The sequence below is a fragment of the Oreochromis aureus genome, linkage group 14 (assembly GCF_013358895.1).
Source record: "Oreochromis aureus strain Israel breed Guangdong linkage group 14, ZZ_aureus, whole genome shotgun sequence".
NCBI lineage: Eukaryota > Metazoa > Chordata > Actinopteri > Cichliformes > Cichlidae > Oreochromis > Oreochromis aureus.
This window is the reverse complement of record NC_052955.1, coordinates 32,565,034-32,586,924: the sequence shown is the minus strand read 5'-3', so window position 1 is coordinate 32,586,924 and position 21,891 is coordinate 32,565,034. Positions and strand designations below refer to the sequence as shown.

The 21,891-nt window shown below is 43.5% G+C and overlaps 2 protein-coding genes across 2 annotated transcripts in view; one reads left to right on the top strand and one right to left on the bottom strand.

Annotated features, from left to right (window-relative positions):
- Positions 1–3,333: 3,333 nt before the first annotated feature.
- Positions 3,334–14,621, bottom strand: si:ch211-11n16.2 (zinc finger FYVE domain-containing protein 1). The gene is made up of 12 exons (XM_031741538.2): positions 14,391–14,621; positions 13,390–13,671; positions 12,958–13,180; positions 12,645–12,862; positions 12,397–12,503; positions 11,548–11,656; positions 11,368–11,465; positions 11,137–11,254; positions 9,066–9,236; positions 8,724–8,916; positions 7,057–7,155; positions 3,334–5,413 (listed from the first exon to the last, which is right to left on the bottom strand). The coding sequence occupies exons 1-12, from the start codon at positions 14,508–14,510 to the stop codon at positions 5,181–5,183; spliced, it is 1,971 nt and encodes a 656-aa protein (XP_031597398.1). The 5' UTR covers positions 14,511–14,621; the 3' UTR covers positions 3,334–5,180.
- Positions 14,622–16,125: 1,504 nt separating this feature from the next.
- Positions 16,126–21,891, top strand: part of dpf1 (D4, zinc and double PHD fingers family 1) — a 44,467-nt gene continuing 38,701 nt past the window's right edge. The window contains exon 1 of the mRNA XM_039622489.1: positions 16,126–16,214. Within this exon, the coding sequence (XP_039478423.1) occupies positions 16,183–16,214 (32 nt within the window). The 5' untranslated portion in view covers positions 16,126–16,182. The remainder of the gene's footprint in view (positions 16,215–21,891) is intronic.

Below are 21,891 nucleotides of genomic sequence, written 5' to 3'. Positions count from 1 at the left end.
TTTTGCTTTAAATTGCAGCATAATTAAAACTTTATCAAAAATAATTACTTTGTCAGAGATCTGCTATTGTTGCTTTCTGTTTTGATGTTTTCCTTCCCACTATCATGAAGTGCTTGCTCATAGGAGGTCGTCTGATTGTTGGGGTTTTCTCTACATTATTGTAGAGCCTTTACCTTAAAATATAAAGGATTTTGAAGTGACTGCTGTTGTGATTTGGTGCCATACAAATAAAACTGATAAGTAAATATAATTGAATTAATTCGGTCTTAAACGGTTTGGGCTTTACAACTGTGGATTTAAAAATCATCGCCTTGAGTCTTTAACAAGCCTAGATATTTCTAAATCATACCTTCCTGTGACAAAACCTACTTCAGGATACTTGTATGGTAAGCATGTAACACCCACTTTAAGTGCATCATCATATATTTCAGCAGTCCCGCTCTGATCCAAGACCTGGCACTGAGACAGAGTGAAAACTGAAGAGGCTGGTGGCTTTTTCAGCAGTGACTGGAGTGTCTTGTTCAGACTTAGTGCTTCTGGATTTTTCCACAGTGCTTTGGAGAAAAACAAAACAAAACAAAAAAACCCCAGCACAAATACATGGGGCAGTGCAAACCAGTCACTCAGCTCAGACCACCAGCACCGCTAAAGTGTTTCTCCCAAGTTTCCACATGTTCTGTACCTACAGAACCTGTTTGTACTGAACCAGTCAGTTTTTGAACAGGGCTGCCTTGCCAAGGACCAAATTTGTGCTTGGGAAGTAAACCATAAGGAGATTATGATCTATATAAACAACTCCAGAAATAAGAAAAAAAAATTTCACATTTTGTGCAGATACCTCAGATTTGTCCATCATGTTATTTACTTTGATTTGTTGCGGCATCGACAATCTATTCACAGACGTCCCTCCCCAGATCTCTTGCCTCCATGCTGGTGCAATGTGTAATTGGTTTTTGAAGGACATGAGGACTACTGCATGGATTTACTGTATCTATCTATACTGTATAGATGGTGTCATTGGACACCAGGGAGGGGAGAGAGAGAGAGAGAGAGAGAGAGAGAGAGAGAGAGAGAGAGAGAGAATTACTTGGGAATACGTCTGTATTTACAGTAAGATTAATTCAAGCTATTTGGATTTAAAATCAAAGTGTGGAATGAAGGAGCCCTTATCACCTTTCATCACCTCCATGTGTATTTTAGTCTTTCACAGTAACAGCTTTGCTGCCTTCATTTTCATGTTACAAAAGCGAGCTGCTGACTGACTGACAGGCATAAGTCAAGTCCAGCTGCGTCCCTTTCTATGAATTGTTCACACACAGCAGTGCTGGGCCATTAGTTTAGGCTGGATTTCATCTGTGGAGACTGCAGTTGACTCCAAGGTAACATGAACACCAGAATACAAAAGCCAATAAACAGAAACAGAGGAGAGGCTATGAGGACAGGTACAGCAGAGTGGAAAGCTTTAAGGTTGAAAAGAAAGTGTTGGAATTCAAAATCAAGGCAGGACAGGTCACCCACAGAAATCGACCGCATCCTTTGAAGAACTCGACAAAACATCACTTCCACTCTGGAGAGAACAGAGATAAAAGTATCAAACTGAACAAAGATACAGCAACAAGAATCGAAACGCTAGACAACACAAGACACTAGCTTTAAAAAAAACTCAACAAAAAACAACAAACCTGGAGCAAAGCTTTGAATTAAGTTTGGAAGAGACGCGTTTTGTATCGTATTTAATACTCTGAGTACCTAATACTGTGTGAGACGGGGCGGTTTTTATTAAATTATATGAATTTATTAGTATCTTGTACCTCTGTTATTGTAGTTTATAGCTCTTTTAATGTTATGACTGTTCACCCAGGGACTGCAGGTGGAAATGAGCTAGCAGCTAAATCTGGGACGAGGCGTTCTTGTACAAGATTAATGTTTTTGTGCTGACAAATAAAAAAGAAAAGTAAGTGTGAAGTGTCCACAATCCACGCTGTTCCAGCTCATCAGTGAAACAGGCAGGAGGTCAATTCATGGCCTGGATGTGCATGACTCACCTGCACTGATGATGGAGGAGATAATCACAGCAGCAGGATGACTTCAGAGGAACACAAATACATGTTTTGTTTATTTTTGTTTTTAAATGCACTGCATTCATGATACGGATTCAAATATTAGACTTGATCACTTTTACCTCCTTGCAGATAACTTCTGCATGATAACTGCAGAAATGGCAACTCTTTATGTAACGAGACGGACTGTACACACGTGCCAGCCTCTGCTTCTGTCACATTAACACGTATAGAGTTTGGGTGGAAAGGTCACCTGCCACTCTATAAACAGAATTATCTAGGATTTTCAGGGTAGACTAATTATCCTCTAAAGAGAGACGAACACAAAGAAAAAAAGATGAACAACCAAAGAATGCAGCCAAGATCTAATCTGCACTGCTGCATCGACCAGGCTCACAATAAGGAACATGGAGGGGAAAAAAAAGAGCCAAGCACTGCAGCAGCAGGCTGAGAATACCTCTGAGGACAGAGGCTTATCAATAAGAGCAAAATAGAGGAGAGTAGATTTTAAACAGACAACACACACACACACACACACACACACACACACAACACACACTATGAGCTCATGTGGGCAGTGTGTGACCCATAAGCCCAACTACAAAGAGATCTTAAATGGAAATGGAAAAACAGAATATAATCTTATTTTGCCAAACAGAAGTGGGATGAAACGTTTCAATTTGTCTGACTCGGTGTGTACTACAAATAAATTTACTGCTACCGTGAATCGAGGAGAGAGCTGTTAAACTGCGGAGCCAAATCGAACCACACTCATTAGCGATATGAAGCTTTTTTTTTCTACACAAAAACAGGAGATGGAGTGACTCCAGCAGCAGCTGGCTCACAAACCAACACTACTCATAAAACGTTTTGTGAATACTGGCAGAACAGGAATAAAACAAACAACTAATTACAGGCGGTGAGAACACAATGCTGACTGAGCCAAAATGTCACCCTGAACTGATGAAAATGGGGAAACAAAAAAGATGGAAACGCAATGCTATAGTTGGTTTGGATGGGATGACGGTTTTAAAGCCAGCGGAGTTAAAGATGGAGATGAATGGATTCAGATTACTTCTACTTGACTGCAGTAAAGGACAAAGCCTGCTGTGTGTTATTGCTTTGCTTTCCACCTCGCTCGCTCTCTACTGATGCTATCTAAGGAAAAAACCACCGAGATAGTCAAAGAGTAGAAGAGCGACTCGTTTCAGATGCAGTGCAAAGATGACGTCAAGTTACTCCTGCTCACACGTTTAAAGACACAAATCTCTCCTTTGTTTTATTTATTTATTTGGATGAGCCTCATCAAAAACTGAGATTGTCAGTTGCTAGATTTAACAGAAAAGTTGATAAGTGGTTATTTTGAAAACTGGGATAAAGCACTAAAGAGTCCAGTATAATACACAGACAACGTCTCTCTTGAGAGAAAATGTAGTTTTTCTTCCATCAGTGTTTATATAATTTGCATGTCATTCACCATGAGAGCAACTCTATCAGGTGTGTTCTTTGTTTTAAAGCCCTTCAAAGACATGAACTCCCATCAATCGATCGGAAGCAGCAGCAGTCTTGGTATGTCAGACCAAGAAATGAGTCTAAATGCACGGAGTCACAACTATGGACATGCACACAAGACAGCTGGTGATGTCTGGTGCTCAGTGAACCACTCCCCTCACTAAAGAATTCCCTGACCAGAAATAAACTGCACATAATGTCATTTAATCGTAGTTTCTTTTAAGAACTTTAAAAAATTTAAACCAGAAAAGAGATCTAACTCTCTGAGCCTGTGCTAGAGGGGTGAGCTCAGCTCTCTGAGCAACACCACACATTCACACAAACAAACACACACACACACACACACACACACTGCTCTTAGTGACAGTGGCAGAAAGAACTTACATTTTCGAAGTACCTATGTTGACAACTCCTGTTGCACAAAATGGTGAAAAAAAAAAAAAAAAAAAAATCATGGGTGCGCTGTTGCTCTTTCAGTCATTATTGTTGGCATTTTTGAGTGAAGCTTATGAGAACAGAAACATGACTATGACTGAGCGACAGAACGCCGTCACTCTGCTAGATTGATGAGAGCAGTGATGTCTGAAAAGGGCTTGAGAGAGCTACCTGGAAACATCAGTACTTCACTACTTATAAAACCCCAGAAAGGCAAATCTACATTAGTACACAGGTACTTCTATATAATGGAATGTCTAACATGACAACAGCTACATATTTTATACTGCAGATACAACTTCATGAGAGGATGGAGGCTATAATCATGGCTCTATAATTAGGCACAAATGATCTCAGAATTTGAACGTATGGAGAAATCTCCAAAAGCAAACCGAAGAGGTTAAATAAGTGGGTGTTAAGATTCCCATGAAGGCACACACTGCTGCAGTTTGTGTTTCTCCAATTTGCATTGCATTCTGCCCTGAGTACTGTAGGAGCATTTTCCCCCCACTATCATGATTATACATGCTCCTTAACCAGGACTTGCGGGTTTGATGGTTCAGAAGAACATGTCACCATGTAAGTGGTTGCAGTGAGTGGCTAAGTTTTAAAAGATCCTTCAAACTTTTAAAATCTCCCACTATTCCCAGTACGTCCCTTTTACTCGTCCTCCTGTCATATTTAACTAAGAGCATATTCAAACTGAGAACCATGGTGCTGGCCTGTGCAAAGAGAAATTAATGAGCATGGAAGACCACCCTCGAGTGCAGTTAAGAGTTCAAGCTCTGCTGTTATAATGATAACTGGGGGAGATGAAAGTTCATTTTTAAAAGCAGTCAGTTGAAAACACATGTCCAGCTTCCCATTTCTCCAGTTAAAGCATTTTGATTGGTCAGTAGAGGCTGTCAATCATCTCACGGCTGAAATGAAATCAGTTGCTCAAGAAGGCAAAAGAGACCGAAAGCAAATCCCGACTGAGCGGTGGAATCCAGATGGTCATCCTTCTACATATCTGAGCAGCTCCCGTTTCACATAAAACAAAGGCTGATTCCAGACCTGCCATTTAGTCCCCTTCCTGGTTTCCAAGGAGCAGCAGTGCCAAGATTCACAGTGTTTTGTAGCCCATCTGAGAAAAACTGAGTGCACTTTGAGAAGTTTGCCTGGTGGAAAAGGTCACAGGCTGTCCGTGCGGGCGTGACAGCTGTCACACACTCTGACCGGGTGGTCCCAACCTCGAGAGGGCACGGGCTTGTTGTGTGTGGAGCAGGGCCCGCACACGCCCTGCCCACAGGCCCTGCAGTGGTGCTTCGACATGGCTGGAGTGAAAGGTTTGGAGCACTGGTTGCACTTGGTGATGTCCTGGTCTGGCACCCAGTAGTCTGGCCGAGCCACATCCTTCACGAAACCTGAAGCGGACGGGCAAACAGAGAAGAATGAGTTTAAGATTTTAAATCGGAGATTGGCCTTTTATTTTTTATTTTCTTAGAACATAAATGCATTGTTTATTGTGTGTGTGTGTGTGTTGGGAGGGGGGGACTTTTCAAAGCATTGACTTCTTCAAAGTGGAAGTCATCTTTTTGTCCAGTGTTGTTAACCACGTTACATTAACCACCTAAGATGGCAACATGTAATATGTACCCATCTATAAACAGCATCTCCATTACAGTTCATTCACACCCCTTTCAGCTCCATTAAAGAAAACTCCATCTTTAGGTTTGTAGTCTTGATCAGTCACAGTTGAGGCTTGTATTCCAGTAAACAGCTTGCATGGAGGGACAAAGAGGGACTACATTTTCTGAAACACAAACCTAAACCTGATATTTTTGCCTGTTAATTAGTTTTTTAAACTGATCTGGATTAGCAAACTATAACCACCAGCCTTACACCCAATACCAGTTATCCATTATTTACAAGGCTATTCTCTACACTAGAAGCACCAAACCCCGGCTGCTGTCATCAGAGGAGAGCTGATATATCCAGCTATCATCTGAGAACCTATGTGGTCACCATTGCAGTGCTGGTCCGGTTGGTGATTCAGAATCATTTATTTTAATCCCTTTGCTCACATTAGATCCTATATATTTGTTTTTTCCTTCCTGGAAACCGTTCACTGAGGCTGACTTCATGCTATGTCCTTCACTCTGCAGGAGCACTCAGCCACTCAAACATCAGTTACACAATAAACTCTTGTGCCAAGTCTGAGGCTTTTACTCATCTGTGTTTTAGAGCAAGGTTGAGCAAATCCCAAATTGTGCCAAAGCGTTCTATTATTACCTCCACCGATGAGGTCATGTGACTCTTTGGATTTGCCTCTGTCTGAAAGCAGCATTATATAAAAATATATGCATTTAATACGTACTACACGTAGAGTTTGACAGAACTTAGAAGTTATTACATTTTTGATCTGGATTCAAGAATTTTTGAAAGGAGTCGAGACAAAAATGGGACATTTCATGTCATATCTTTACAAATGCATATAAAATCAAAGTTTAAAAAAATAGGTAGGTAGGTGGTGTCTCGATCTTTCCAATAGAACAGCAGATTAATCAAGACCCAAACTTTCTGCTGAATGCAGCTGTGTTTCTGCTTATGATCAGAAGCCTATTGAGACTTTGGTACCAGCTTTAACTTAAAATCACTGACTAACTGAATTTGTTGCCGCTGTCACAGGTAAACTGGCTCTTGTTGCACTGATGTTGAAGCTTAGCGGTCTGGAATTTCATCACAGTTCATCAAACTAGTTTGACTTTAATTATACATTAATTTAAACTGATACTGGTGGATAATATATAATTTTAGTGGTATTGCACAGACATGCACTCAGTCTTGGTGGATGACAAACACCAGTATGCAAAATCACTCTGAAACCAACTGTCCGATCATGTCCCATTAGCCTATCCTAACACACTCATGGAGTGATTGTGCTAAAACCAGGTATTAGAATTACCAACAAATATCTGAGGGGTGAGGAGACAATATAAAACAAGCTGCAGAGCACCAACACAACGTGTAATGGTGAGAAGAAAAAAAAAAAAAAAGCCGTGCTCACAGAGAGGGTAGTCCACAGCTGTGGTGACCATGTCCAGTGTCGACTGTGCCACCTCCGTCACCCTGCGAGCTATCAGACCACGAGGCTCCACCTTACAGACTAAACAAACAAGGTGCGTGTGAGAGACAAAGAAATCAAAACACAAAAGCAGCAATAACAACAAGTCAGGAGCCGCAACATCCGGCATCAAATGCATGAAAACACACAGTCTCACTCTGTACGCTGCAAATACATGACACAGTATTTGCCCCCCTCGTGATACCATGTTTTTTGTTTTTAATATTTGTCACACTTAAATGTTTCACAGCAGACATTTATTATTAGACAAAGATAACCTGCTTAAATACAAAATGCAGTTTTTAACTCATGACTCATCTAATAAGGGTTATACAAACCTACCTGGCCCTATGTAAAAAAGTAATTGCCCCATCTTTTTAAATCAAGAATTAACCACATTTTTGTGGAGACTGACTTTGATTTTACTAGTTACACCCAGGCCTGATTACTGACAGACCTGTTTAATCAAGAAATCTCTCAAATAGAACCTGTCTGACAAAGTGCAGTAGCCTAAAAGATCTCAAAAAGCAGCACATCATGCCACAACCTAAAGAAACTCAAGAGCACACGAGAAACAAACTCACTGACATCTATCAGTCTGAAAAGGGTTACAAAGCCACTTTGAGACTCCAGTGAACCATGATGAGAGCCATTATCCACAAATGGAGAAAACTTGGAAGGGTGGTGAACCTTCCCAAATGTGGCCAGCCTGCCATATTACTCCAAGAGCGCATCAATGACTCATGCAGGAGGTAACAAAAGACCCCAAAACAACATCTAAAGTACTGCAGGCCTCAACTTGTCTCACTTAAGGTCAGAGTTCACATTGAGTCTTATTGTGGAGTTCATGACTCAACAACAAGAAAGAAACTGGACAAAAATGGCATCAATGTGAGTGATAGCCTGGGGCTGATTTGCTGCTTCAAGGTGACTTGGCTTAATTGATGAGACCAATAAGTGTGCCCTCTATTAGAAAATCCTGAAGATCAATGTCCAGCTATCAGTTTGTGCCCTGAGGTTTAAGAGCACTTGAGTTATGCAGCAGGACAATTATACAAAACACAACAGCAAGTCCACCTCTGAATGGCCACCTCCCCCCCCCGAAAACCCCCCCAAAACAAAACAAAAACACAGCAAAGGTTTTGGAGTGGCCTAGTCAAAGTCTGGGCTTAAATCAGACTGAGATGCTGGGGCATGACCTTTAACAGGCTGTTCAGGCTTTATAACCCTCCAATGCTGAATTAGAACAATTCTGCAGAGAAGAGTGGGACAAAAGTTCTTGATGCCAAGGGTGGCACAACCAGTTATCAGGTTTAGAGGGCGATTACTTTTTCACATGTGGTCAGGGAGATCTGGATAACTTTCTTCATTTAATAACTAAAATATGCATTTTTAGAAATTTACTCAGGTTATCTTTGCCTAACATTAAAATTAACAGCACTGTGTACAGAGATGTGCATGTCACATAATGTAAATTATGTAAACAACGTAATTGTGGGTTCACCTGTAATTAAGTGCTTGGCAACTAAAATGACGAACGACATTTGTCTAATTTAACTCTAGCCTTAGGCTCATCCAGCAGTTTAACTGACAGCTTGTTTCTGTCTTACCCTGGCTGTTGGTGTCAGGAGGACCTCCCTGGCGGTAGCAGGCCTCACACACCCTGACAGGACTGCTGCCCCAGCCCCTCTCTGGCACCGGCATCCTGTGGCTGGAACAAGGATGGCAGAAACCCTCCCCACATGAACGACAGTGATGCTTCCTTTCAGCCTCCTTGAACTCCTTCTGACATCCATGACAGGCCTGAGGGGAAAGAGGGAGGGGGATACAGAGATGGCAGATACGACACAGAGAGACAAGTCAATGAAGACCAAAAATGTAACCACTTATAGCTGTTATAGTTATTCTAGTGCCTTATGTTGTGTTTCTAAATGTTAGCTGTTCATACTCACAGTGATCTCTGTATTAGGTCTCCAGTATGGAGGTGCCACCTGGTCAGTAATCCAGCCAGTGACGGCTTTGGTGGGGCCAGTGCCGTACTCTGACACTGACTGAATCACATAGTTCATCCCATCCAAGACCCTCTGGGCAGCATTTTGGTGGCTGGTCAGAAAAGTGTCAGACTGACGAAAGACAAGAGTATGATCTCAATTAAAAGCTTGATAAAGAGTATGATGGGCAAGTTAAGTGCCCATCAGTGATTCCACCATCATTTCTACAGTCACAAGTGCAAACCAGCTGAAGTGAATCATCTTAACCTGCAGAATTCCTTGCAGTTTAGCATTTAATATCAGAATTACTGTATGAGGCCAATAACCGGGAACTCCCAGTTGCAGGAAGGAAGGCAGTGATGGTGTTATAGCATGGCTCAACCTTAAGTGTTTCACTTAAATTTACATGTGACAAAACATGCGAGCATCCTGTTTTGTCAGATGCACAAGTGAGAATAAAAATCATAACATAGATCAACCAAGCAGCACTTCCTCTTAAAAAAAAGTCCCCCAGGTAAATAATGAGCCAAAAAAAAAGGAAAAAAAGCAGAAAATCCCCACCCTCCCTCTTGTACATTTTAGACAGTGACAGAACAACTGAATGCAGAAGTTAAAGCAAAATTGTCTGTGTGCAGAGAAAGCTTAGCTGCAGGCTAGGACTGGGCCATATCATACTGTTCACGGTAATACCGGTGTAATTTTGGGTAACGATAGGAAAATGAAATATCGCGATAGAATATGGGTAAAACGCGCATGCGCAGTGCCTATGTTTACATACGCACATGGCGGCGACGCAGAATGAGAAGAGCGAAAGTGGATCGTTAAATGAAACGGATGAACCAGAACTGGTTTGTAAAAATGCTGTAACTTCAGTGGTGTGGAACTGGTTTAGCTTTCGTCCATCAGATACACAACAAAGCACTATTTTTGGTAGAGCATGCAAGCGGGGCGTCGTTATTACCGTGTTGTTTGGAAAATACGGCACACTTAAAATCAATCCTTTGATTTTTCTGAAAATCGACAGTGCCTCTTATAATCCCGTGTGCCCTATGTATGAATTCTGGTTGTGTTTACTGACCTCGAAACGATTTTATGTACACGGCGCTCGAAAATCTGTCAAATGTTTCAGTACGACTTTGCTAAGCTACGAACCCGCACCGCTTGATGGATTGTTGGAGCATTATGGCTATCGTAGGCGGGCGCCTCGCGGAGTGATACGTACTGTGCTTCAACATAATATTACTGTATTGTGTGTGTATAACCTCTTTTTAAGTTTTGTGGATATTATACATGGTTGTGCTGAGGATATGTCGGCCAATTTCCACTGGAAATGCCTTTTGGTTAAACTGTCAGCAAGGAATTTGCATTTGCACTGTTAATTTTTATATAACTTTAATGCACATAAAAAACAGCTGCTTGTTTAAGTGAAAATACATTGATGGGGTTTTTTGCACTAATAAAGTTGTGGAGTTGTAAAGTATTTTGTCTAGTGTCAATTATATCGTTATCGCAAATTTTCAAATGTATATTTTGATAAATATTTTTGGTCATATCGCCCTGCTCTACTGCAGGCTCTCTCTATAGCAGCAATACCTGCAGCACGCAGGCATGAATCCAACCTGATGGCATAGGGTGTACTCCACTACACCTCAAAAGTTTAGCTGCTACTTATTTAGATTATCAGAACTAAAAGTAAATATATTAAATAACACCCTAACCCCTAACTAGACAGACTAAAGAAATCAATTTAACTATTAAACAATAATGTTTCCCTAGGCCAGTGACAAAATATGACAGCAGTGTACTTAGTGTCAGGACAACAATGACTAAAACATTTTGCCTCTGCTTAATTACAGGCAACAAAAATGCAAAACAGTATTTCAGTACTGCGTGATTATTTTACAAAGACTAAAAATATGTAACATAAAACCAACAGGCGCTATTTTTTACACTCTCCACAAATTCTTTTCATTTTTTTGTGAAACAAAAATTATTAAATATAAACATGAGTTAAGCATGTTTTAGTACTCACACCCTCCCAGACGTGCTTGACCTCTGATCGCACCACACCACTCTCTGGGTCCTGGTTTCCCATCCAGTACTGTCTGCTGCGGTAGATTACCCCACAGCTAGCACACTCCAACACATATCTGAAAGAGGGACGAGAGGAACAAGGCAGCAGACAGTGGAAGTGAGATTATTGGCTGAAAGGCAAAGAGGAGTGTGAGCGTCCGCCTAAGTGTGTATATGTGAGTTTACATACCCTGACCAGGCGTACTTGGCCAGTCCAAACCAGGGATTATCAGACGAAGCTGATGTTTTGGGCACAACAATCACCTCTCTGCCAGCTTCATAGCACCTCTGGACATGCAACAGATGTAACAGATGTAAACAACAACAACATACAGGTTCACCAATACTAGCTGAGAAATTCTGTTCTTACCTTACAGATGAGGACCTTGTTGTTGTACTGGTGTGCATACTGGCAGAGTCCATCTGCCATGTGGGGAACTCTGTCTCTCAGGTGGTTCATTCCATTTTTACAGCGAATGCTAGAGAGTCACACCAACATGACAGATATTAGAGTTGGTGAAGGAGAGGGGGGATTTGTAAGAATGCTTAAAACCTATGGTTACAGTGCACTCATTATGATTTTTCACACACACGCTGCTCTCAGGTTTTAGGAAAGAGGAAGGAAGAAGAGTAGCTAAGAAGCAAAGTAGGTTTCTCTTCACCAAAAATGGAAAAAGAATTAGCACTTATGCATCCCACTGAGGAGGTAGTTAACATCCATGAGAAAAGCAGAGGATTCCCATTTTAAAAGAATATTGTTCTCTACTGTGATTCAATCACAGAGACAGTAAAAGATTGCTGTTCTGAGATGGAAAACTTGAACTATTTGGATCAAACTAAATGAGAAAAAGCTCAGGAAAGGTGGGGTGTGGTTATAATAACAGTCCATCCAAGGTGATTAGGTAATCTGCAAACACCCAGCGCTGGAGATCAGTACAGTTTCCAGATCAACAATAATAATAATACAGGTATGACACACACTTCTCAAACATCTAAATATTTACATAATTTAGGAATTATTCATCTTTCCTTTTTTCAGAAAAGTGACACATTTCATAACAATGCAAAAACAATGCAAAGAGTTAAAAAGACAATTACATAAAGTAAAATATCAAGCCTCAAAGAATTTGACCTTGTGCTTTCAGGTTTAGGTTGAGCATACGTTCACATTTAAAGGACCAGTTCTAGCTCTTGTGTGTAGACAGTGTTACTGACTTACTTGCAGCTGAGACAGAGAGCTGAGCAGGTGAAGTATTCATCTGGGAAGAAGGAGTACAGTGTCATCTTTTCATCTGATAGTTCTCCACAGAAACGTTCACTCAGAGCCTGGGGAAACAAAAACAGAACGGATTAGAAGACAGAAAACTAGATGGGAGCTGAAAAAAAGGCTGAGGAGACACAAAGGAAGAATTAAAACAATCATATGCTTTTTCTTAAAGGCCTCTAATATGGTGCTTCTTCACTTACTTCTAGTGCGTGAAACACTATTGCAGGCTGGCGGGGGGACCGGGTATGAGTGTTCTTCACTTGCTGCTTGATGGCCTCTAGCAGCCCGCTATAGTTCGTGGGCGGCGTGATCGTCTGAGTGCCTATGTACTGCACTGAGCTGAAGGCCTCTGTCCCCAAACCCAGGTCATGAAAACGCTTCTGGAGGAGTGTGTCTGCATAGCCAGCCATCTTTGAGTCTACAACAGGAAAGAAAGACAATAACATTTAAATTTGTGACACGGGAAATTAAAACCAAGGGAAATAATTATCCTAAAGTTGTGCTTGGAAGTACCTTGGCCCAGGAGTTGCGTGTGTGTTGTTTCCTGGAAGATGATGACTGCAGGCCCCAGAGAGGACAGGGGTACATCCAGACCACAGCGGGTGGACAGGGCCCTTAGCTCTGGGGTGAAATGCTTCAGGTATGCCCCTGAGGCACTACTCAGGAACTGGAACATGTCATTGTGAAGACGCTCTGCCCGTGTGCGATACACCACTATATCCGACACTGCCAGCACCTGAAATTGAAATAAAAATGTATCTACAAATAAGATGACTTGTTTTTATCATGAAAACATTGGAAATGAGAAATAAAATGAGTTTCACTGTTCTGTTTACATGATTAGGATATAAGCATTACCTCAGTAGAAAAATTAACGAAGACAACACAAAATCACAGACTCCTCCAATTATTCCACCCAAACCAAGCAGCAACCGCTAAATTTACCTTCAGCAGCAGCCGCATTCTCTGGTTCTGATTGGCTGCGGCTCCCAAGAGGCCCTCTGTATCCAGCGCAATGAGGCTGAGAGTGGGGTTGTAAGCAGCCCAAACTCCCACAGTACAGGAGCTGGGGGACTTGGAGGTGTAGAAAACAGTCTCGCCATCAAATAGGACGTGGTTGAGCGTGTGAGACTTGCCATCACCGGTGTTTCCAAAGATGGAGAGGACCTTGACGCCCGCTACGTCAGCACAGCCAAGTCGCTCCACGAACTCGGCCTCATCCCGGACCTATAGGATGAGAGGAGAAAGAGCACCAAGAGACACGCTGGTTACAGAGATGAGCTATTTTGTGGCACCGTGATACAATTGAGCAAATTACTTTTACTGATTCTTTATGAACAGTATTATTTATTTAAAACAAAGAAACCAACAACAAAACAAAAAAAAGAACTGCGGGGGATTAGTCGCTTCAATCTTAACGCTAGTTGTTCATACAGATTATCTTAAGTACACAAGAAAACATTATCTCTTGTACTTTGTAACACAGTGTGAGGGTGTCTTCCATGTGGGTCAGCTGTGCTGTATGACTCACCAGGGACTTTCCTAATAACAACCCTGTCTGCTGTTGTGCTGCTCTTATTTACAGCTTAAACTTAATGTTTTTCACAGTATTATAATCAAGACACCATCCACACGTTAAAGCCACGGGCTGTATACAGACAAAGGCTAAAAACACAAGGGGCTAAACACGACGAACATCCAAACACGCTGTTTAACGTCGCATTAGCAAAGCGCCGTGAAGTAGCTAAAGCCTCAACAAACTTGCTTCATTAGCTTCAAGACAAAAAGCTCGATTTAGCTCTGAAAGCAGATTTGGCTCATCCAACATTTTTTTCTTTTCGTCACAAAAGATAGTTAAGGGCCTTCCGTAACAAGAGTCTTCCCCTTTCTAGCCTAGCGGCTAACTGTTAGCCGCCGTTAGCTCAGCTGATGTTAGCTAACTTTACCTGCAGGTTTTCTTGCTCGTCCACGAGCAGGAAGCTCCGGCCGCCGTCGTCGGGTCGGTCCTCTGGCTTCAATGGACTGATCGACAAACTATCCATTTCTTTCATCAGTATATCGGACATCGTTGTTTACTTAATTGAAACGCATTTGTGGCAGCGGCACCAAACAGCAAAGCGAAAGTTTCACATGACGCCTACCTGTCGGTCAATCACAACAACAGCGCGTGGACTGTAGGAGGAGCCAGATGGGGGCACGCAGGGCAGCGACGTAAGACGCGCTTGTTTGACTTTGGTCTGTACATGAGCACCACCGTGTGGTCAGCCGCAATACAGCACCTCACATGCCATTCAACAAACTTCCTTCATCAGGGAATGAGAAAGCACAAAATAAAACCATGTGGACCCATGTGCACGGTCTTTTGTCGCCTGTAATATGTATTTTTTTTCTTATTTAAGATTAATGATGTAAACCAAACACAAATAACGTTCATCTACCATTTCTTGCTACGTTAATATAAAATAACACATTTATTATTCTTCACAACTAAAGCATAACGCACAAAATCAAAGTTTCCTTAACTGACAGAGAGTGTTTTATCGGAGCGGTGCTGCCATGCTAGAGCTGCTTGCTAATGTTCATTAAATATTTGTTAGCACAGATCTATAAATATCACATGTCACTGGCTTCAGAGCGGCGCCACTGCTGCTAACATGACATGGAGAAAGAAATTCCAGCATTGCTGCTCTAACGGCTCTGAGTCCTTCCTTCCTTCCTCCCTCCCTTCCTCCCTCCCTTCCTTCCAATGTCTAGGGAATGGAAAATGCCAGCCCAGGCTTTGGCATAGTCGCTTTTAACACCCTTGTCTCTAGCCTGTGTCAAATAAAATCGCCATCTGGGACAGATCCAGCAAAAGATGTAGTATGGGCAAGAAAACGAGCGAGTGCGGGAAGGATGCAATAAAGGATGGCGTGGTTAAGGATTTAGAGAGGGTCCCAGCCTTTCTCCGGGCTCAACTATGAGAGACAAATGTCTGAAAGAATCAATTATAGGCCTACTCCCAACCCATCACCCCTGATTAATGAATAATTAAAGCTTCTCATTGCAGGGCTACCTAACATCCATGAGACTAGCCATGAAGCCGCTAAGATTGCGCAGAAACAACTTCTCTTGATTTTCAACAAATGACTATACAGACCTGTCACAGTTTCCTTAACAAAACAGGCAAACATCTTTGTATGCAGTTAGTTTGTGCTTTTTGCTACTCGAGTATCCAGTTATTCCCTTTACAGTGCAGTTAAGGTGATACCTGACCCAAATTTGCACCCATATCCACAATCATACCTCTGTAAACAAACACAATTTAGTGTTTAGCAGCTATAAGAGACAGAGTCATCATCACATCCAGACAAGGGAACGATGCTTATAGGAGAGACTGACAGACAGTCCTGCAACCCAATCTTAACATAACTGTGGTGGATTTTTTCTTCTTCTTTCTTTTCTATAAATTCGGATGGGGGGGTGTGGGGGGGCATTGCCCTAACAAGTCCGAGGCGGGACCGTGGTCCACTTAAACCGCTACCCCCCCTGGAACTTGTAGTACTGTGCTCCTCGGCGCGTCTCATGTTGACATGCATAAAAACTACACTTCCCCAAAGCTGTCACAGAGCGCTCCCGCCTCCCATTGGCTGGCCGCTCCAGCCGCAGCCCCAGAGAATGAATGAAATTGAAATAGCTGCTACATTACATGTACAATACCGGGCTCTGCAGTGTTGCATTCTATCATACTATATCAAAATGGCCACAGCGGTACAGAACCCCCTCAAATCGTAAGTACAACACGTTTCCTGAGTGTTTGCGCTTTTTTCGGGCATTGTGCATGCTGTCACTGTCAATTTAAGCCCCTCAATTTCCCACATATTTCCCCAGCATGATTACCAACGCGTCTATATGCATGCAGTGCATACAGCGGAGAATGAGATAATGTCAGGAGAGGCGAATCAGCCCCGGAGAAAAGTTAGATTTAAAGCTGATGGAGGTTTCTGGGAGGTTTTTTGGGCATGAGTGGTGGGGGGATTATTGCGCGCTCCGATGCAATTCATATAATCATTTCTCTGAGCCAACAGCAGCGTGTGTGCAGGGATATGGAGGAATGCTGGAGGTAGATTTGGGTGACCCGGTATGTCCCTTGCCAGTGCAGCCAGCCAAGATCACGGCCAAAGCCGGGCTGGAGTGGCAAGGCTGTCCGGGAGGAAGGGGGATGGTTTAGAATGGCTTTACAGTACCTGTGTGTATATTTTGTTGAAGGGGGGCTGAGAGGGGGTAAACAGGTAGACAGAATGAAGTGCTCCGTTCCCGGGTTTTTAGGCTGCAGCGTTACCTTTACCGCTGGACCTCTTGGAAACGTATAGTGCGAGGTAAATAACGCTCCTCCAAGACTTGCTTTCATCTTCGGCGCTTAGAATAAAGCCTGGAATCCAATCCAAAGCCCGGCGCTTTACATTTAGTGCAGCTACATCACAGCGGACATTTATCTCCACTGACGGACGTTAAAGCGGCGGGTTTCCCCGTGAAGTTTCTTCCGCGATGATCCCCTTTGTGCAGTTTTTTTGGGGGGTGGGGGGCGGGGGGGGGAGTGGAATGTCTTTTTTTTGTTTTTTTGTTTTTTGTTCTGAGACTGGTTTCAGCGGAATGCAGACGCCTGCTGCCCACCTCGGCTCCCGGCCAAAAAGGTGGCTGATGTGCGTCTGTCAGCGGGTACACACGTTCAGCCAAAACAAAAAAACAAAAAAACAATAGCTCGAGTACCTTGGAGTGTTTGAGCACACAAACGCTCCAGCTCAGGCAGTTTGAAACAAAGAAAAGTCACAAGACCTATGTGCCAAAGGAAGGAGGGGGGGAGGCACATCGGATGCTGTGCAGGTTTTTTACCTGAGCAGGGAGATGTGATATAGTGTCTGTCTGTCTGTCAGCTTCTCCGAGAGGCGACATTTCGCGCATTTCCATGAACGACTGCCCTGTACGTGCCTGCTGTGAAAAGCTCCTCACACGAGAGAGGGAACTGGATTTGTAACGGTGCTGATTGGTCAGCGAGCCCTGATTGACTGTGATGGTATTTTGGGGGTGTTTTGGTTCAAAGTACTTGCGCTACAACACAACGCAGGGACCACAGATATAACGCAAACACGCAGGAGATGAATCATTTATTTTTGGTTTATTTATGCTCTAAAGGGCAGGTATGTGGCAATGCCGATGACGGGAATGGACGGGTGGAAAATGATGGAGGCTCCTCTCCTCTCCTCCACAGGATGCTCATCCAAGCAAAGAAAAAGTGTGTCCAGATTGTTCCCAGAGGCCCTCAGTGGCACCATGTCAGGGGATTAAATTGACTCATTTGCATGGAGTACACACCAAGACACACAGACAGAGAACACAGGGTTTTGGTACGAGGAGGAGAATAGAATGGGTGGAAAAGTGTACAAAAGACAGCAGAGTAAGTGGTTAGAAAGAGTGACTAATGAACTACAGCCCAATTTTGAGTGGTGGTCTTACACTGATTTCTTTTTAAGTGCTTCAAGTTAGACAAAAACCTCCATATTGTTAGCCAGTATCAACCCTGCAGGGATGTTGGATTCCCTTAAAGCACGTGAGAAGAGGACAAAGCTGGATGTATTTATTTATTTATTACACAAGGCCACAGCAATCAAAGCGGCCTTTAATATCTCACCAACTGCATAAATGCCATCATTACGCAGTGTGGGTTTAACTGTGTTCCAGTTACCGCTCTGCAATGGGCTTTTAAACAAGCCCTTGTAATTAGCATGTCTACAAACAAACTTGCTATTAGAGGCTTACAAATTAGGGACCCATCCAGTAAAATGGGCCAAACAACCAGCAAAATTGGGTTCAAAGTCAGCCCTAATAGGGTGGCTGAGCCCTGCGCGCCTGGAGACGACGCCTGTTGTGCCCATGAATGTCCCCAAACCTTGCTGGATCTCTGCGGTGAATTGGCATTAATTCAGTGTATATAAATCTTTGGGAAGCTGCTGGTCCCCACTGTCCAGCTGAGTGTGAGCGGGACACTGTGACAGCCAGTATACGTGCGTGGAGGTACGGTGGAGGGTTCATGTGCAACAGCAAATGAGGGGAGGAGAACACTGAGCTCCATCCGATCTGCTGGGCATTTCCCTACTAGCCCCTCTCCCTGTCTATCACTCACTCTCTCTCTGCTGGATTAGACTCGTTTATAATCTCTCTTTCTCCCTCCCTTTTACTTCCTCTCTGTCCTCCCATCACCCTGCTGCCCTCTCTTCCACTATATGCCTCCCTCCTTCTTCACCGCTTTCCCAATCCATCACTAGTTTTGCCATCTCTCGTTTTTATTCAGCCATCTCCTTTCTCTCTCTCCCTCTCTCTCATTTTGTTGTCCATTTTCCTTCTTTTCGGCCTCAAACCATCTGAGCCCTCTCCCCTCCCACCACTCTTCTTTACATTGTGAATCAAGGCATGGCCACTCTTTTAATAAACTACATCGATGGGAAATTCCTACGCATTCTCTCAGATCCCTCGAAACCCCGTTATATAGCTTACAGCTAAGAGTTCCTTAAGATGTATCTACTGTATATTTGGGCCATCCACTGCCAAGAAAGGGCTTTTAGTATACTGTCACCACATTATATAATGTTTCATAAGAGTTATGGTGTTTACAAAAGACACCCTGAATATTTGGGCTTCTGGATGTGTGCTTATAAGTCATCTTTAAAATCCTCTGCAGATGAAAGTCTTTCGGGAAGAGAGCGCAATTAAATGAAATTTCAGACTTTGCAGCAATCACTTAAAGGCACAGGTGGCAGAACTGATCAAAATGACAGTGGATGGCGCGTGCATTTCCACGATATTACTTCCCTGTGCCGGTTAGAGAGGGAGATGTAGATAGTTGTGCCGTGGCACTGGCAGCAGTCGTGGTGGCAGGGCCCTATATGATATTATTTCTGCCCTGCCTGACTGAGCCGAGCTAAATGAGTTCCGTGTAATAACCGGCTCTGTGTGCAAACAGCCCCGCGTGATGGCTGAAGCCACAGCCTGAGCATCCATTTCTAGATCTTTCCCTCTCCTTTCAATCTCTCCCTTTCATTCCCTCACTCGCTCATTTGTGTGGCATCACGTGTGTGTACGGAGGTAGACAGGAAGGCACACAAACACACACACATGCACACACTGTTGCACTCTCTCATTTCCTCTCGTACTCTCAGTTTTTTTCTTCACCCGTATGGGAGTAAGCCTGAGGTCTGATGTTTTTAAGGGTATTTCTTTTTCCGACTTATTCCTTTCATCATCCCCTTATTTAGACTTTCTATCTGTTTTACTTTTTTTTTTTATGAAGACAGGATAGAGAGAAACACACACACACAGAGTGAGAGAGAGAGAGCGAGAAAGAGAGAGACATAGATAAGTATTTTTAGCTCTATGACCTATTTCTCCAGTGCTACCTAACTGACTGTCAGTCAGCTGCATTGCTTTGGGACCTTGCGTGATTTCCAGCTAGGAAATTTGGAATTTGTAGTCCTGTTTGGTTGGAACTTGAAGTCCAAACTAAAGGCGTGGTAGGAAAGGAACCGAATATATTAAGCCTCTAGTCTCCTCAACATTATTTCTTCTCTCTTGTCAGTCCCCATTTATATTATTCCCAGTGTCTGTGCGTGTCCACTGGTTCCCTATCAGAGATGTTGAGGGAGGAGTCAACAAAAAACCCAATGCCTGCTTTCCTCTGCAGCACTTTAATAAGGATGCACAGTGGTGTGGGGAAGAGGGGGTGTGTAGGTTTGGTGGGGTGGGCTGGGGGCCACTAATAAACACACACACGTAGCCACACATGCAGACACACGTGCGCACCCAGATACAGAGGTAGGGAATCCATCGCCTTAATAAGAGGCCAAGTGCAGTGGTGATAAATCTCACCTGAAGGAGCTGTTCACAGGGAGATTGCCTTACCCTGATGTACTGCCCTCAATGCACACTGCAGCCAGCTATATACACCCACCCACGCGCTGGGATGCATGCGCACGCAAACACAAACAGTCAGCGCGCATAAACAGGCACGCACGAGCGATAGCCGCACGCATATGTAGAGAGAAACAAACGCAAGCGGCAATCGTGAACGGACACATGCACATGGTGGGCCTGTGATTCACAGATTTAGAGGGTCTCTCGGAGAACCACACCCAGCGGACTACCAGGCAGACGCACAACTCTTCATTAAAATCGCATACAGCAGGTAACACAAAGCGCTGACAGAAACGACACGATCTGTTGCACGGCCCTGCCTGTTTCTACCTCCCTCCGTCAGATCTCTCGTCATGTTCAAATATGCAAACAGTCAGTTGCAGACACACACACAAACACCCGTGCACATACACACATGGCCAGACCCAGTGCTGTGACAGCCATTCGAGGAAACTGACGCTTTCCAGCTGGTAGCGTGGCAGACGTCCGCTCCTGCACAGACACAGCCACACTCACACTCCTGTCTGTCCATCTGTCTGTCTGTCACTGTCAAACCGAATGTGCGGCCTCTTTGTCTTTTTCTGACTGGCGTGCACCCTGTCAGTCACACGCGCACACACACATGCGCACACGTTTTCATTAACCTGCATACAGGAGTAGGACTGCATTAGTGCATGCACTCCAAATGTATGTGTCTCACTCTTTCACCCTGTTTTTTTTTTTTACTCTTGATCTGCGTTTGCCAGACTACATCTCTCTACAATACTTCATCAATATGCATGCAATATCTGCTAGTGTGTGTTCACGGGCAGCCATCCACGCATATTTCAGTAGCCCAGCCTAGATATACTATATACACATACAAATATCTATATATTCCTACTACTGCAGCCTTGCAGTCTTCAGAAGAACAGAAAAATATGTTGCTGTGCACAAGCGCACATGCACACACAGATTGAAAGAAGAGAGAGAGAGGGAGAAAAAAGACAAATCATTCGACTGAGAGAGAGAGAGAGAGAGAGAGGAGGAGAGTGGAAAAGAAATTGAATTGGGGATGGTGAGGGTGGAGGGGCATGAGGAGGAGGAGGGGTGAATTGGTAAGGGTGATATTGCATAGTTTAATCTGTTGAGTTCAGCCATGGAGGGGCTGGGGTGGGGGAAGGGGAGGCACGGAACAGTGGTAGGCCGCCTGATATTAGTTCTCCTCTGCGAGCACACACACACACACACACACACACACACACACACAAATCTCTGTAGGCTGGCATTTGTGTGTGTGTGTGCACAGATGGACAATGTTGGATAGGACAGGTGTGTGGACAGGTGTACAGGCTTGAGTATGTAGGCACAAGTGTTTCTACAGGCTCCGAACTCAACCGAGACGCGCACACAGCTACCAGCCACGCTGTCGGCAGCATTTGCTAACAAATCTTAAGTGCAGAACACAATCTGCCCTCAGCCCTCAAAAAGCCATTTACATGTGAACTACTTCATTTCCTTACA

Coding starts and splice junctions, on each gene's coding strand:
- si:ch211-11n16.2 (XM_031741538.2), bottom strand. CDS start 14,510: ATGTCCGATATACTGATGAAAGAAATGGATAGTTTGTCGATCAGTCCA. Junction 8,917..9,065: donor GACCTAATACAGAGATCACT/GTGAGTATGAAC, acceptor CTTTCCCCTCAG/GCCTGTCATGGATGTCAGAA. Junction 7,156..8,723: donor TCCTGACACCAACAGCCAGG/GTAAGACAGAAA, acceptor TTGTTTGTTTAG/TCTGTAAGGTGGAGCCTCGT.